Raw genomic sequence first — 14,861 nt, forward strand, 5'->3', positions numbered from 1 at the left:
CAATACCATAAGAGATCTATATCTCTTTATTAATGAGTTGCTTCGGGAAAAAAAAAAGTGTATAAGTGATGATGGTTATCACTCAGTTTGCTTAGTTTCTTTGCTTGAAAACTAATCTATTTTGCATTTGAACTATTTTCATCTGATCTCCATGGTTGGATTATATTAACATACATTTAAGTTGCAGAATTGATGCTATTATAGGCGAATAGCGTAAATATGATCATCCCTGCATGAATGGTGAATTGTGACTTTTCTTTTGGAATAGCTCAGATCTGTGTTTTGCCCTTTCTAGTTCTATTAGCTCTTGGTACTTGGCTAGATTGTGGTAGCCAGAAACTCCCCAGGATGGAAATCTCAAACTATAAGTGTCCGTTCGGCTTAAATACATTTCTTGGGGGGACTTAACATTACACCCTAAGGGATATAACGTACTAAATATTTCTGCTGGTTTTGGAATCCTCATTTTGGCAATTTGGGATGCTATTTCTACTTGATAGCATAGAGTTGGGTAGTTTTGAACAATTATGTGATTGTTGACCCTAGAAAAGTTTCTTACGACCTGATCTTGGCCTTAAGTGGGGCCTTCTATTGAAAATGCCAACAGTATTAACCACTTTACAGCCTGTGCCGTATTTGTACGCACATGCTGTAACCCCCCGCTTCAGTGAGGGCTCCGGCGCTGAGCCCACACTGAACCGGGCACATGTCAGCTGATTATTACAGCTGACATGTGCCCGCAACAGTTGCGGGTGGAATCACGATCCACCCGGGGTTGTTAACATGTTAAATGCCGCTGTCAATCTCTGACAGCGGCATTTAACATCGCCGGAAGTGCGTCACTTACCCCTCCCATCGGTGACCCCGTCACGTGATCGCGGGTCACCGATGGGTGGGCATGACAACCCTGGGTCTGCAGCAGACTCCAGTGGTTGTGATGAGCTGGTCGCTATGAGCGCCTCCTAGTGGTCGGCTCTCATCGCACAGGACCATTTCTGCTACATACAGGTGATCTGCTGATCCTCTGTATGTAGCAGAGGCGATCAGACAAGTGCTGTTTCTAGTCTTCTATGGAGACTATAGAAGCAAGCAAAAAGTGAAAAAAAAAATGTTTTTAAAAATATTAAAACAATTAAAAAAATATAAAAGTTTAAATCACCCCCCTTTCGCCCCATTCAAAATAAAATAATAATAAAAAAAACCCACATACACATATTTAGTATCGCCACGTTCAGAATTGCCCGATCTATCAATATAAAAAAGAATTAATCTGATCGGTAAACGGCGCAACGAGAAAAAAATTCTAAACGCCAGAATTATGTTTTTTGGTCTCCGCAACATTGCAATAAAATGCAATAACGGGCGATCAAAACATCGGATCTACCCCAAAGTAATATCAATAAAAACGTCAGCTCGGTGCGCAAAAAATAAGCCCTCACCCGGCCCCAGATCCCGAAAAATGGAGACGCTACGGGTCTTGGAAAATGGTGCCAATTTTTTGTTTTTTTACCAGACTTTGGAATTTTTTTTCACCACTTAAATAAAAAAGAACCTATACATGTTTGGTATCTACGAACTCAAAATGACCTGGAGAATAATAATGACAGGTCAGTCTTAGCATTCAGTGAACGTGGTAAAAAAACCAAACATCTGTGGTATTGCACTTTTTTTGCAATTTCACCGCACTTGGAATTTTTTTCCCGTACACGATATGGTAAAACTAGTAATGGCGTTGAAAAGTACAACTCGTCCCGCAAAAAATAAGCCCTCACACGGCCATATTAACCAAAAAATAAAAACGCTATGGCTCTGGGAACAAGGAGAGCAAAAAACGAAAATGCAAAAACGGAAAATCCCAGGATTGTGAAGGGGTTAAGGTAGAAACCCTAGTCAAAGCCTGGTTAAGGTTACCAGGTTCCCTGAATCAAGTAACTTCTGCTTCTATTACACGCTTAGTACCAGTTCTTATATACTTCAGTTGTTAGTTAGTTGATTTAATGAGAACAGAATATCTAATCAAATCTGTGGAAGATATTCAACCATGCATATACGTGAAGTCTCTAAATATAGACCTTCTCTGGGAGATAAAGAGGAAAGAGGAGTTGTAAAAATCCTTTTTACTCTTGTTGGCGCTTTTGGGTAACACTATAAATCGATAGACATTATGTTGATTGAATGATATCTACAACTTTCACAATCTTCCTTCTTTAAGAACTATCCGTTGAACTAGGACATTCCGGGGATCTTTCTTAAGGTGTAAGATTCTACAGTGGTGCTCCCTCCCTATTGAAGGACTCCGTTGCTATTGTCTCTTGTATGGTGCTGTCATGGGGGAAGGGAAAAATGATAATTACTTACCGGTAATTTGATTTTCCTGAAACCCATGACAGCACCCTAATTTTCCCTCCCTCTGGCTCTTGGTTGATGATGGTTCTTAGTCTTCTCTTCTCACAATGAAGAATGGGCTTGAGTGAATGTATAAATAAAAATGATGATGAATTGGGTGAATCTTACTTGACTCCTGTAAACCACATTGAAGGAGGAAGTGGGAGTTGCCTTTTTATTTTGTACTCAGGGCTTCCTGTCCTGTAATAGAGGCGGATCCTACTCTCTCGTATGGTGCAGTCATGGGTTTCAGGAAAATCAAATTACCGGTAAGTAATTATCGTTTTTTTTTTATGTCTCTGTGTCAGCAGTGGGTTCCTCCTGGGTCTCCTGGCATAACACTGCACTCTGAGCTTGCAGGACAGTTTGAATTTCTTTGGAACTTGATTGGGGCTGCTTATCCACCATCCAGACTATCCTGCGTTGCAACCATTCAAATTTTCTCTGCCGTCCACGTCCAGGGAGATTAGCTACAGTGCCATGGGTTGTAAATTTCTTGATTATGTTGCGCACCGTGAACAAAAGAACATCAAGATCTCTGGAGATGGACTTGTAACCTTGAGATTTGTTGATATTCTTCAACGATTTTGGTTCTCAAGTTCTATTCTCTTTCTGTTCTCCATGCTTAGTGTGGCACAAGCAGACACATAATGCAAATATTGAGTCAACTTTCCCCCTTTTTATCTGGTTTCAGGTGTGATTTATGTTGCCAGTCACCTGTTACTTGCCACAAGGGAGTTTGTACGTGCTTCACTTGCTTGAAACAAAGTTGTTTACCCACAATTTTGGAAAGATGCCAACAATTTTTTTTGGCCCATTTTTGGAGTTTTGTGATTAATTATGTGCAATTTTCCTTTTTTTTTTTTGTGTGTTTAAATGTACAAAAAGAAAATATATGTGTATAATAAAACATGTGTAATTGCAATAATTTTCTGGGAGAAATACTTCATTTTCTGGAACAATATCAAGGGTGCCAACACTTTCGTCCATAAGGCTGTGCGCCCACTATGCATTTTTTAAGCATTTCCGCAGCGGCAATTCCGCTGCAGAAACACTTAAAAAACGCTTGGTAGAAGGTCTGCAATTATCATTGCGGAAAAATCCACAGCACTACCAATTATTTTGCGTAATCGCGGCGTTTTCGCTGCCATTGACTTGCATTGAATCGCTTAATATCCGCATGATTACATGTGCACATTCGGATATTAAAGCGATTCAATGTGCGGATGGTACCCGGGTCTGGAGAAGAGGAGACTCTCATCCAGACCCGGGTACCATAGTACCAGTGGAAAAAAAAAGAATTTAAAATAAAAATATACATTATACTCGCCTTCTGATGTCCCCCGGTCTCCTGTACGATGCGTCCTGGCTCTCCGGCAGCTTGCGATGGTCTAAAAGGATCTGCCATGACATCATTTAGTCATGTGATGGCTCACGTGACCGCTGACGTCGGGCGGTCGCGTGACCTGTCACTTGACTAAATGACGTCATGGAAGGTCCTTTTACACAACCGCAAGACACTGGGGAGACTGGACGCATCGGATAAGGAGACCGGGGGCCATCGGAAGGTGAGTATAATGTTTTTTTTGTTTGTTTTTTTTTACCATTTTTATCTTTTTTTTTTTTTTTTTACTAACTTTGTCACACTATATAAAATCCATGCCGGTTGCATGGATTTATATAGTGTGACCAAGCTGTCAAGCACTTTCCAAGTGATGCTAAAATCGTTTGGTAAGCGCTTGACAACCCGCATGCGAAATCGCATGTGAAAAACGTTTCACTTACTCTTGTCTCTGACCGGAAAAATGCATGTAAAATCCGCATACGTTTTTTCTGCCAGTGAGATGCAGAAACGCTCAGGAAAAATCCAGAGCATTTCTGCATCGTGAGCACTTAGCCTAACTGTAAGTGATGTATATCCTGCAGCCCCAGTGTCTCCTATGTGATGTATGTACAGCAGTCTTGGTGTCTCCTATGTAATATATACTGCAGTCTTGGTGTCTCTTGTGCAGGGCCACCATCAGGGCATTACTGCCCTTACTGCTGTATGGGGCCCTGTGAGTAGCAGTAAAGAGGGGGTCCTGGGCCCAGTCTGGGCCCCCCCCCTCTTGTGTTTCTGCTCTCCATGCCCCATGCTGTGACAAAGTGCCGAGACGCCACAGAAGGCGGCGCATACCTAGCCGCTAAGTGCCTTACCGGAGCTCTACAGCCACAAAGCTCCCTCATACTTCTCCGGACTTCTGGTCAGGTGACAACGCATATACGCCGTCACCTGACCACAAGTCAGGAGAACACTGCGGCGTACCACTCCTCGGTGCAAGGAATGGAGCGCTCACGGCCTTCAACACTGAATGGCCGCGCAGCATCTCCAAGCGAGTCCCTCCTCCCCTTCAGTGACGCCCTGGTGAAGTCAAGTATACGATGACTCATCCCGTACGCGCCTGCATAGAGCCGCGCCAGGATGCCAGTACAGCTGCAGGGATCGTATGAGAGGTAATTATGAAAACTTTATTTTTTTTTAAATATAATTATTTAAATGGTCTTGGGTGTGAGCACATGATGCATTGGGAGTGGGAGGATGAGCACATGGAGAATTGGGAGTGGGGGGATGAGCTCATGGAGGGTGGTGGGAAGAGTACATGGCGAATTGGGAGTAAAGGGTGGGGTGATCACATGGAGAATTGGGGGTGGGGAGAGAACATGATAACATGATGAATTGGGAGTGGGGGGGTGGGGAGAGCACAGGATGAATTAGGAGTGGGGGGGTGGGGAGAGCACATGATGAATTGGGAGTGGGGGGTGGGGAGAGCACATGATGAATTGGGAGTGGGGGGGTGGGGAGAGAACACGATGAATTGGGAGGGGATGGGAAGAGCAATTGGTGAAGGGGGGTGGGGAGACAACAGAATTGGGGGGGGAGCACATGATGAATTGGGAGTCGGAGGGTGGGGAGAGCACATGGAGGGTGGGGAGAGCATATGGAGAATTGGGAGTGGGGAGAGCACATGATGAATTGGAAGTGGAGGGTGGGGAGCACACATGGAGAATTGGAAGTGGAGGGTGGGGAGAGCTCATGGGCGGTGGGCAGAGCACAGGAAGAATTGGGAGTGGAGGGTGGGGAGAGCACATGGAGAATTGGGAGTGGGGAGCGCAAATGGTGAATTGGGAGTGAGGAGACACATGATGAATTGGGAGTGGAGGGTGGGGAGAGGACATGGAGAATTGGGAGTGGAGGGTGGGGAGATCAAATGGTGAATTGGGAGTGGAGGGTGGGGAGATCAAATGGTGAATTGGGAGTGGGAGGGTGGGGAGATCAAATGGTGAATTGGGAGTGGGAGGGTGGGGAGCTCAAATGGTGAATTGGGGGTGGGAGGTGATTACAGCAAATGAATTGGGAGTGGGGGAGAGTAAATGATGATGAATAGAGGGTGGGGGTGGGGAGAGCAAATGATGAATTGGGAGTGGGGGAGAGTAAATGATGAATACAGGGTGGGGGTGGGGAGAGCACGGACATGACATAATGAATTTGAGCAGAGGGCACATGTAAATATAATCAGGGGAGCAGGAGGTACACAGTAGGGGGCGTTGAGGATGCAGGAGTGTGACTAGTAATAAATTGGGGGAAAGAGTACAGGTTCTAATTTATATATTAGGTGGGTAAGTGGCTATTTACAGTTAGTGGGGGCACAGTGGTGGATTACAATTTATGTTTGGAATGGTGGGTTGCATAATGACTAATTATATATTAATGGTGGGTGCACGTCTGTATTCAGCTGTGTAATGTATAAGTTGGGGAATGTGCTATAGATAACTGTTATTTTATGCAGAGACGAGTCCTGGCTGGAGGAAGTGATGGCAGTCTGTGCTGGATGAAGGAGAAAAGCGAAGATGAAGAACTTCACCTAGAGATGTCACCAGTGAGTCAGTGTGTTATCTGTACACTGACACTATACACTATATACAGAGCTCTTGTGTATAATGTCATCGGTGATCACTGTATTACCTGTACACTGACACTATATACAGAGCTCCTGTATATGTCACTGGTGATCACTTTATTACCTGTACACTTACGTAATACTCTGTATACCATGTACAGATCTCCCGTGTATAATGGCACTTATGGTAATATTAGTATTGTGGTTTTTTTTCATTAATGATCAGTATTGTAGTATTCAGTCACTATTTGGTGGTAATATGCGGTCCAGTTATAGGGTGGCGGTATTTGTCCCTTGTATGTGGTATTATTCGGTCACTATGTGGTGGTAATATGTGGTCTGATCATGGTGCAGTGGTATTTGATCCTTGTATGTGGTATTATTGGTCATTTTAAAAAATGTATAGGACACATTCCCTTAAAGAAAAATAAATAAAAAATATACCTAAAAAGAGTATTGGATATTTTAAGAAATGTTTAATAGGTTAGAGTAGGGCCCGGCCAGAAGGGTTTACCTTATAGTGGTGGCAGTTTTAAAAATCTTTTGGCCCAAACAAAAGCTGATGGCTGTGTGTGTGATCTGGTATTCACTGGGAACTGTTAATGTGAGGACGTGGTGCAGAAGTGGAGTTTTTCCAAGAGTGGACGGTGGGACTGTTGAAGGTTCAAGGGATGGAGGCGTAGCTGGGGTGGAGCCTGGACAGAGTCTGAAGGGGGCCTAAAAAATTTGCCAGTATGGGGCCCTTAAATTCCTGGTGACAGCCCTGCTCTTATGTAATGCATATACAACTATCTTGGTGTATCCTATGTGATGTACATGTACATACAGCAGTTTCAGTGTAATCTGAGTATAATCCTATTTGATGTACACAGCTCCCGGTTTCGGTGTCTACTTTGTGATGCATACATTAGGCCTCCCTCTGCTTGATTTTTGGAAATGTAGTGTGAAAAAGTGATGAATTTCCCACTGTGATCAGACATGCAATGTAATACAGTTGTGCTCAAAAGTTTACATACCCCGACAGAATTTTTGCTTTCTTGGCCTTGTTTCAGAGAATATGAATGGTAACAAAAAAACGTTTTCTCCACTCATGGTTATTGGTTGGGTGAAGCCATTTATTGTCAAACTACTGTGTTTTCGCTTTCTAAATCTTAATGACAACCAAAAACATCCAAATGACACTGATCAAAAGTTCACATACCCCAGTTATTAATACCGTGTATTGCCCCCTCTAACATCAATGACAGCTTGAAGTCTTTTGTGGTAGTTGTAGGTGAAGTTCTTTATTTTCTCAGATGGTAAAGCTGCCCAATCTTCTTGGCAAAAAGCCTCCAGTTCCTGTAAATTTCTGGGCTGTCTAGCATAAACTGCGCGCTTGAGATCTCCCCAGAGTGGCTCAATGATATGGAGGTCAGGAGACTGAGATGGCCACTCGGGAACCTTCACTTTGTTCTGCTGCAGCCAATGACTGGTCGACTTGGCCTTGTGTTTTGGATTGTTGTCATGTTGGAACGTCCAAGTACGTTCAATGCGCAGCTTCCGGGCTGATGAGTGCAAATTTGTCTCCAGTATTTGCTGATAATGTGCTGCATTCATCTTTCCTTCAACTTTTACCAAGTTTCCTTTGCCTTTGTAGGTCACACATCCCCAAAACATCAGCGATCCACCTCCGTGCTTTACACTAGGAATGGTGTTCCTTTCATCATAGGCCTTATTGACCTCTCTCCAAATGTACCGTTTATGGTTATATCCAAAAAGTTCAATTTTGGTCTCATCACTCCAAATTACCCTGTTCCAGAAGTTTTGAGGCTGGTCTCTGTGCTGTTTGGCATATTGCAGGCGAGATACTTTGTGGTATTTGCTCAGTATTGGCTTTCTTCTGGCGACTCGACCATGCAGCCGAATTTTCTTCAAGTGCCTCCTTATTGTGCATCTTAAAAAAAAAAACACCGCTAGTTTTCAGAGAGTCCTCAATTTCAGCTGATGCAATTTTTGGGTTTTTCTTTGCATCCCGAACAATTTTCCTGGCAGTTGTAGCCGAAATTCTTGTTGGTCTACCTGACCGTGGTTTGGTTTTTCCAGAGCCCCTGATTTTCCATTTGTTAATGCCAGTCAGCAGCGTTCAAACTGTGATTATCAATTCCTTGGATATCTTTTTGTATCCCTTTCCTGTGTTATACAGTTCAGCTACCTTTTCCCGTAGATCCGTTGACAATTCTTATGCTTTCCCCATGACTTACAATCCTGAAACGTCAGTGGCTGGATGAAAGATGCAAGAGTCTGTCTGGATCCCAGAAACTCACTCAACTTTTATGCACACACACTGGTTACAAGAAAACAGGTCACAGGTGAGGATGTTACTTTTAGTAGCCATTCAAACCCATTTGTGTCAAATTCTGAGCATGTTATCAGGCCAAAATCACCAGGGTATGTGAACTTTTGATAAGGGTCATTTGGATGTTTTTGGTTGTCATTAAGATTTAAAAAGAGAAAACACAGTATTTTGACAATAAATGGCTTCACCCAACCAATAACCATGAGTGGAGAAAAAGTTTTTTTGTTATCATTCATATTCTCTGAAACAAGGCCAAGAAAGCAAAAATTCTGTCGGGGTATGTAAACTTTTGAGCACAACTGTACGTCTGTGTTCAGTACAACTTTGTTAACAAAATTTATTGCAAAGAGTTGACTGCGCTTCAGACCAGCGCAAACCTGGAAAAGCAGTTGAGAGTTGCAACATCATTAATACCAGCTAACATCACATGTCTCTCCAAAGGGAAGCAGCTCCGGTAATTACATTAGGGGTGAGTTAATTAAATGTTTGACCAAATATAGCAGGATATATTTCAAATTAATAGTTTTGTATGGCCATTGAATGATGGTATAAATGGCCAAATGACCTTGTCAGAAAAAGGTTCCCTAACCCTGATATAACTGGTAATGATTGAAGACCACTCCAACAGAGAAGTGAAAAATTTAAACAGTGGAACCTGGTGGCCTAACATCATAATCTAATAATCCCTGCTATGTATTCTACTTTTCGATAATTTATTTGTATTTCAGTTTGTATTAAAATGGATAAAATATATATAATAGTGATATGATTTCAATACAGTATTACTGAAAAATAATAACATTACTTTTATTCTTGGCAGATGAGTGTACCAGGAGCTCAGAAGGATATCTAATACTTTCAGATTTTGGAACAGATGGTCATGGTATTACACCAGATACATATGAAGAACATACCATTATCCCAGATATACCTCAAGCACTTCTCAGAAAAAATATTTCATCTAATCATTTTCAACAGGTCCTTTCTTCTGCTTCGTCAATGACCGATATGCAAAATATAAGTAATAGAAGGACTAATGAGCATGAAATAGCTCTTAAAGAGGAGAAGCCATTTTCATGTTTAGAATGTGGGAAGTGTTGTAAACAGAAATCACATCTTGTTGCACATCAAAGAATTCACACTGGGGAGAAGCCATTTTCATGTTCAGAGTGTGGGATATGTTTTAATCTGAAAACAAATCTTGTTACACATCAGAGAATTCACACAGGGGAGAAGCCATTTCCATGTTCAGAATGTGAGAAATGTTTTACATATAAATCAAATCTTGTTAGACATCAGAGAATTCACACACAGGTGAAGCCATATTCCTGTTCAGAATGTGGGAAATGTTTTAGTTCCAAATCAAGTCTCATTAGACATAAGAGAATTCACACTGGGGTGAAGCAATTTCCATGTTCAGAATGTGGGAAACGTTATAGTATGAAATCAGAGTTTGTTAGACATCAGAGAACACACACGCAGGAGAAGTCACATTCATGTTCAGAATGTGGGAAATGTTTTAGTTCCAATTCAAGTCTCATTATACATCAGAGAATTCACACAGGGGAGAAGCCATTTTCATGTGCAGAATGTGGGAAATGTTATAAACAGAAATCATACCTTCTTATGCATCAGAGAACGCACACGGGAGAGACATTATATTCATGTTCAGAATGTGGGAAATGTTTTACATATAAATCAAATCTTACTGTACATCAGAGAATTCACACAGGGGAGAAGCCATTTTCATGTTCAGAATGTGGGAAATGTTTTAGTTTCAAATCAAGTCTCATTAAACATAAGAGAGTTTGCAGAGGGGAGAAGCCATTTTCATGTTGACAATGTGGGAAATGTTTTACAGTAAAATCACGTCTTGTTGGTCATCTAAGGACACAAAAGGAGGTAGCTATTAATTTTTTTTTATCAATTTATTGAAAACATGTAAGAAAAAATGCAAGTTATAATACAGTCACATATCTACAAGAAAAAAGAAAACAATTTAGAGCATTAGATGATTTTTAGAAAATGTATACAATTACCAATAATTGTTATTCAAATACAGCTATGTTTGAATTAATATTTACATAAACAAGTTGTCTGATGCTGTTTTCTTCTGTTCGATGTGACATTGGCATTGAAGAGATCAGGCATGATCAGAATAATTGCCATCTAACATCTAGCCCGTCGGTTAATTTGATGACCCCTAATACGCATTAAAATAGAGGCCTTATAGTAAGTAAATAGTGCTGCCCTCCCCTCCCCCACAGTGGTCAAAAACCCCAAGCAGATGACAGCTTCAGCATTGACACCGATCAGTTTTGGAGCCGATTAACCCTTTAAATGCTGCTTTTAATTACGAAACCGGCATCTAATAGACTATAGGGTGGTTAAAACACATATAATATGTAAAACAAAAATAAACACAAAGCGCACACAAATTGCGAGAACACATTTTGCCACTAAAAATGCAGCCTTTATCTTACAACAAAAAAGTTCACATAATTGGTATCGCCAAGTTCAGAACGACCCAAACTATAAAATGGTGCCATTAATTATTATTATTATAGGGCCATTTATTCCATGGTGCTTTACATGTGAAAGGAAGTATACATAGCACAAACAATTACAATAAATTTTGAACAGTGCAAGTCGGCGACTGGTAGAGGAAGAGCGAGTACCCTGCCCGCGAGGGCTCACAATCTACAGGGGATGGGTGAGGATACAGTAGGTGAGGGTAGAGCTGGTCGTGCAGCGGTATGGTGGAGCGAGGGTTACTGCAGGTTGTAGGCTTGTCGGAAGAGGTAGGTCTTAAGGGTCCTTTTGAAGGTATCCACGGTAGGCGAGAGTCTGATGTGTTGGGGTAGAGAATTCCAGAGTAGGGGGGATGCATGGGAGAAATCTTGTAGTCGATTGTGGGAAGAGGAGATAAGAGGGAAGTAGAGAAGGAGATCTTGTGAGGATCGGAGGTTGCATGTAGGTAGGTATCGGGAGACTAGGTCACAGATGTATGGAGGAGACAGGTTGTGGAGGGCTTTGTATGCCGTGGTTATGGTTTTGAACTGGAGTCGCTTGGCAATGGGGAGCCAGTGAAGGGATTGACAGAGAGGAGAGGCTTGGGAATAGCGGGGGGACAGGTGGATTAGTTGGGCAGCAGAGTTTAGGATAGATTGGAGGGGTGCGAGAGTGGTAGAAGGGAGGCCACAGAGAAGGAGGTTGCAGAAGTCGAGGCTGGAGATTATGAGGGCGTGCACTAGTGTTTTTGCAGATTCGTGGTTGAGGAATGTGCGGATCCGGGAGATATTTTTGAGCTGGAGTCGCCAGGAAGTGGAAAGGGTTTGGATATGTGGTTTGAAGGAGAAGTTAGAGTCCAGGGTTTACCCCGAGGCAGCGAGCTTGCAGGACTGGGGAGAGTGGGCAGCCATTGACTTTTATCGATAGGTCAGTTGGGGGGGGGTTGAGTGAGACGGTGGAAAGATTATGAATTCAGTTTTATCCATGTTAAAATTTAGAAATCTGTCAGAGAAGAAGGATGAGATGGCAGATAGACATTGTGGGATTCTGGTTAGTAGGGAGGAGATATTGGGTCCAGAGAGGTAGATTCCGTATGGCGAACACTCTAAATTTTTTTTTGGGAAAAAAAAGTAATTTTTTTCATCATACTGACACACACAAAAATGTATAAAAAGCGATCAAAAAGTCATATTAAATAAAATGTAATACGCCAAATCAGAATACGCAATGCAAAAAAATATATATATTTTTTAAATATTGTTTTTAGTGCGTAAAAGTATGAAAGCATAAAAAAATGATATAAATCTGGTTTCCCTATAATCTTACAGACTCGGAGAATAAATTGATCTTAAAACAATAACTGAATTTATGTTTTTTGTTCATTCTCCATTTGACAAATCGGAAGAAATGTGAACCAATAAAAGTTACAGCTCTCAGAATATGGCAACAAAAAACTATTTTTTTTTTTTAATAAAAAAAAGTAAAACCTAAAAAAACGATATAAATCTGGTATCCCTATAAGAACTATTCTTGTACTGCTGTTTATTTGTTCATTCTCCCTCTCAAAACTCAGAAAGAATAAGGCTAAATTCACATTAATCCTCTGCTCTCCGCTGAGCGCTGACGTCAGAGTTTCCTGTAAATCCCAAAAACGGTGGTTCAGACAAAAACCCGGATGAAAGCATTCACTATAATGAGGCAGATGGAGTATATTTGGACTCCGTCTGGTCTGTTCCTGAGGTATCGTCTTGGCGCACAAGTGTGGTTGACCATAGTCCTGTGCATGCAGAAAAAAATGGATACCACCGGAACAGAAGCCAAGTGGAGTCTCCATCTCCCTCATTATAGATAGGGGTTCCATTGGGGGTTTGTTCTGAATTCCATTTTTGTGAGATTTACACAGAAACCCCATTGTATTTGCTCAGCGTAGAACACAAGAATGTGATCCCAGCCTTATACTGAAAGCAATCAAAAATTATTTACCCCAAAATGTTACCCATAAAAACCCTGACTTATCCCGCACAAAACCAGCCCTCACTCAGGTCCATCATCTGTCATTGGAAATGAGGGGTTTCCCACTTATGGGTAGAAAAGCCACATAACTCCCACCCCATCAAATAAAATTCAGTGAAATCTGTGCTCCCAGATCCAAATGTGCCCACCTTCTGAGCCCCACTGTGTCTAAACCGCATTTAGTGGCTATATTTTGGCATGATTGTAGTGGGAAGAGCCGTCTCCAGAAGCACAAGCTAAGCACAATTTATGGGGGCACTACACTATAGGGGCAGAATGTATGGGCATCAAACTGGCATATTTGCAGTTCTCCAGAATAAAGTCTGACATGGACATTACAAAATAGTCACTGCAGATGTAGATGAATTCAGTGAGAGGTGCAACTTTACAATGGGGTCATTTTTTTTCCCGCTGTTCTGGCATCTCTTGGGTTCCGCAAATGTAGCCCCCAAACTATTCTACCAAAATCTGTGCTCAAATAGTGCTCCTTCCTTCTCAGCCTTGACGTGTGGCCTAACAGTAGTTTCTGATAACTTAAAGGGAATCACAGCGTTCATGAGAAATTGCGCAATGTTGGGGTCCAGTTTCACCTGTCAACCCTTTGGTAACTGCCAAATTTGCAAATAATAATAATAAAACAATTTTTTTTTTACTACTGAAATGTTATATTTTCACTTTCCAATGTTATAAAATTCTGTGAGGCACCACATAGGTTCAATACTTACTACACCCTCAGATTAATTCCTTAGCCCCTTCACGACTTATGACCTATACTCACACACTGAGTCTGCATTTTTGTCCAATGATGGCTGATTTAATCAGCCATCAAGTGCCTCTAACAGCTGCAGCGGGTCAGAGATGCCGCAGCTGATAATCAGTTAATTGCTGCTGTCAATCATTGACAGTGGAATTTAACATGCACCAGCCTGAATCGCATCACAAATCCCGCCCATCGGCACCCCTATCACTTGATCGCATTGCACCGATGGGTTGTTATGACAGCTGGGGGTTTGCTGAAGATCCCCGTACCTGTAATGACAATCGTCCTGTGAACGAACACAGCCGGCGTTCATAGGAGATCATGAATTTTGCTATACATAGCTGTGCTGAAGCACAGATGACCGGATGATCGCAACTAAAAGTCTCCTAAGGGGACTATTAAAAATTGTAAAAAAAAATAAAACACAAAAGTTCAAATCACCCTTCTTTTCCCCCATAAAAAATGAAAACATTAAAAAATACATATTTGGTATCACTGCATTCAGAAATGTCCAATCTATCAAAATGGGAAGAAAAATCAAACCGACAGAATTACATTTTTTTTGTGGTTTCCGCAACATTGCAATAATAGGTGATCAAAACATCTTGTATACCCCAAAATGATATCACTAAAAATGTCAGCTAAGGGTGCAGAAAATAAACCCTCACCCTTTCCCAGATCTCTGAAAATAACGACATACGCAGAAACTTTTTATTATACAAATTTCAGTACTTTTTTTTTCATCATTTAAATAAAAAGAACTTTATTCATGTATCTGTATTTTGTATCTGTGTACTCGTACTGATCTGGAGAATTATATTGCCAGGTCAGTTTTATCATATAGTGAATATGGTAAATAAAAAAAAAAACAATTGTGAAATTACACTTTTTTGCCAATTTCAATGCACTTGGAATTTTT

At 41.4% G+C, this 14,861-nt stretch overlaps 1 protein-coding gene across 2 annotated transcripts in view; it reads left to right on the top strand.

The window, feature by feature from the left end:
- Positions 1-14,623, top strand: part of LOC141270744 (uncharacterized) — a 34,596-nt gene extending 19,973 nt beyond the window's left edge. Inside the window, exon 7 of one of the 2 annotated variants that reach the window (XM_073680848.1) lies at positions 9,479-14,623. In XM_073680848.1, coding sequence (XP_073536949.1) covers positions 9,479-10,497 — 1,019 coding nt within the window. In that variant the 3' untranslated portion in view covers positions 10,498-14,623. The remainder of the gene's footprint in view (positions 1-9,478) is intronic. The other variant, XM_073680849.1, reaches the window with a different exon arrangement.
- Positions 14,624-14,861: the final 238 nt, after the last annotated feature.

This window comes from Phyllobates terribilis, unplaced genomic scaffold, assembly GCF_046119375.1.
Source record: "Phyllobates terribilis strain yellow unplaced genomic scaffold, ASM4611937v1 Scaffold_5__5_contigs__length_657084704, whole genome shotgun sequence".
NCBI classification, from domain to species: domain Eukaryota; kingdom Metazoa; phylum Chordata; class Amphibia; order Anura; family Dendrobatidae; genus Phyllobates; species Phyllobates terribilis.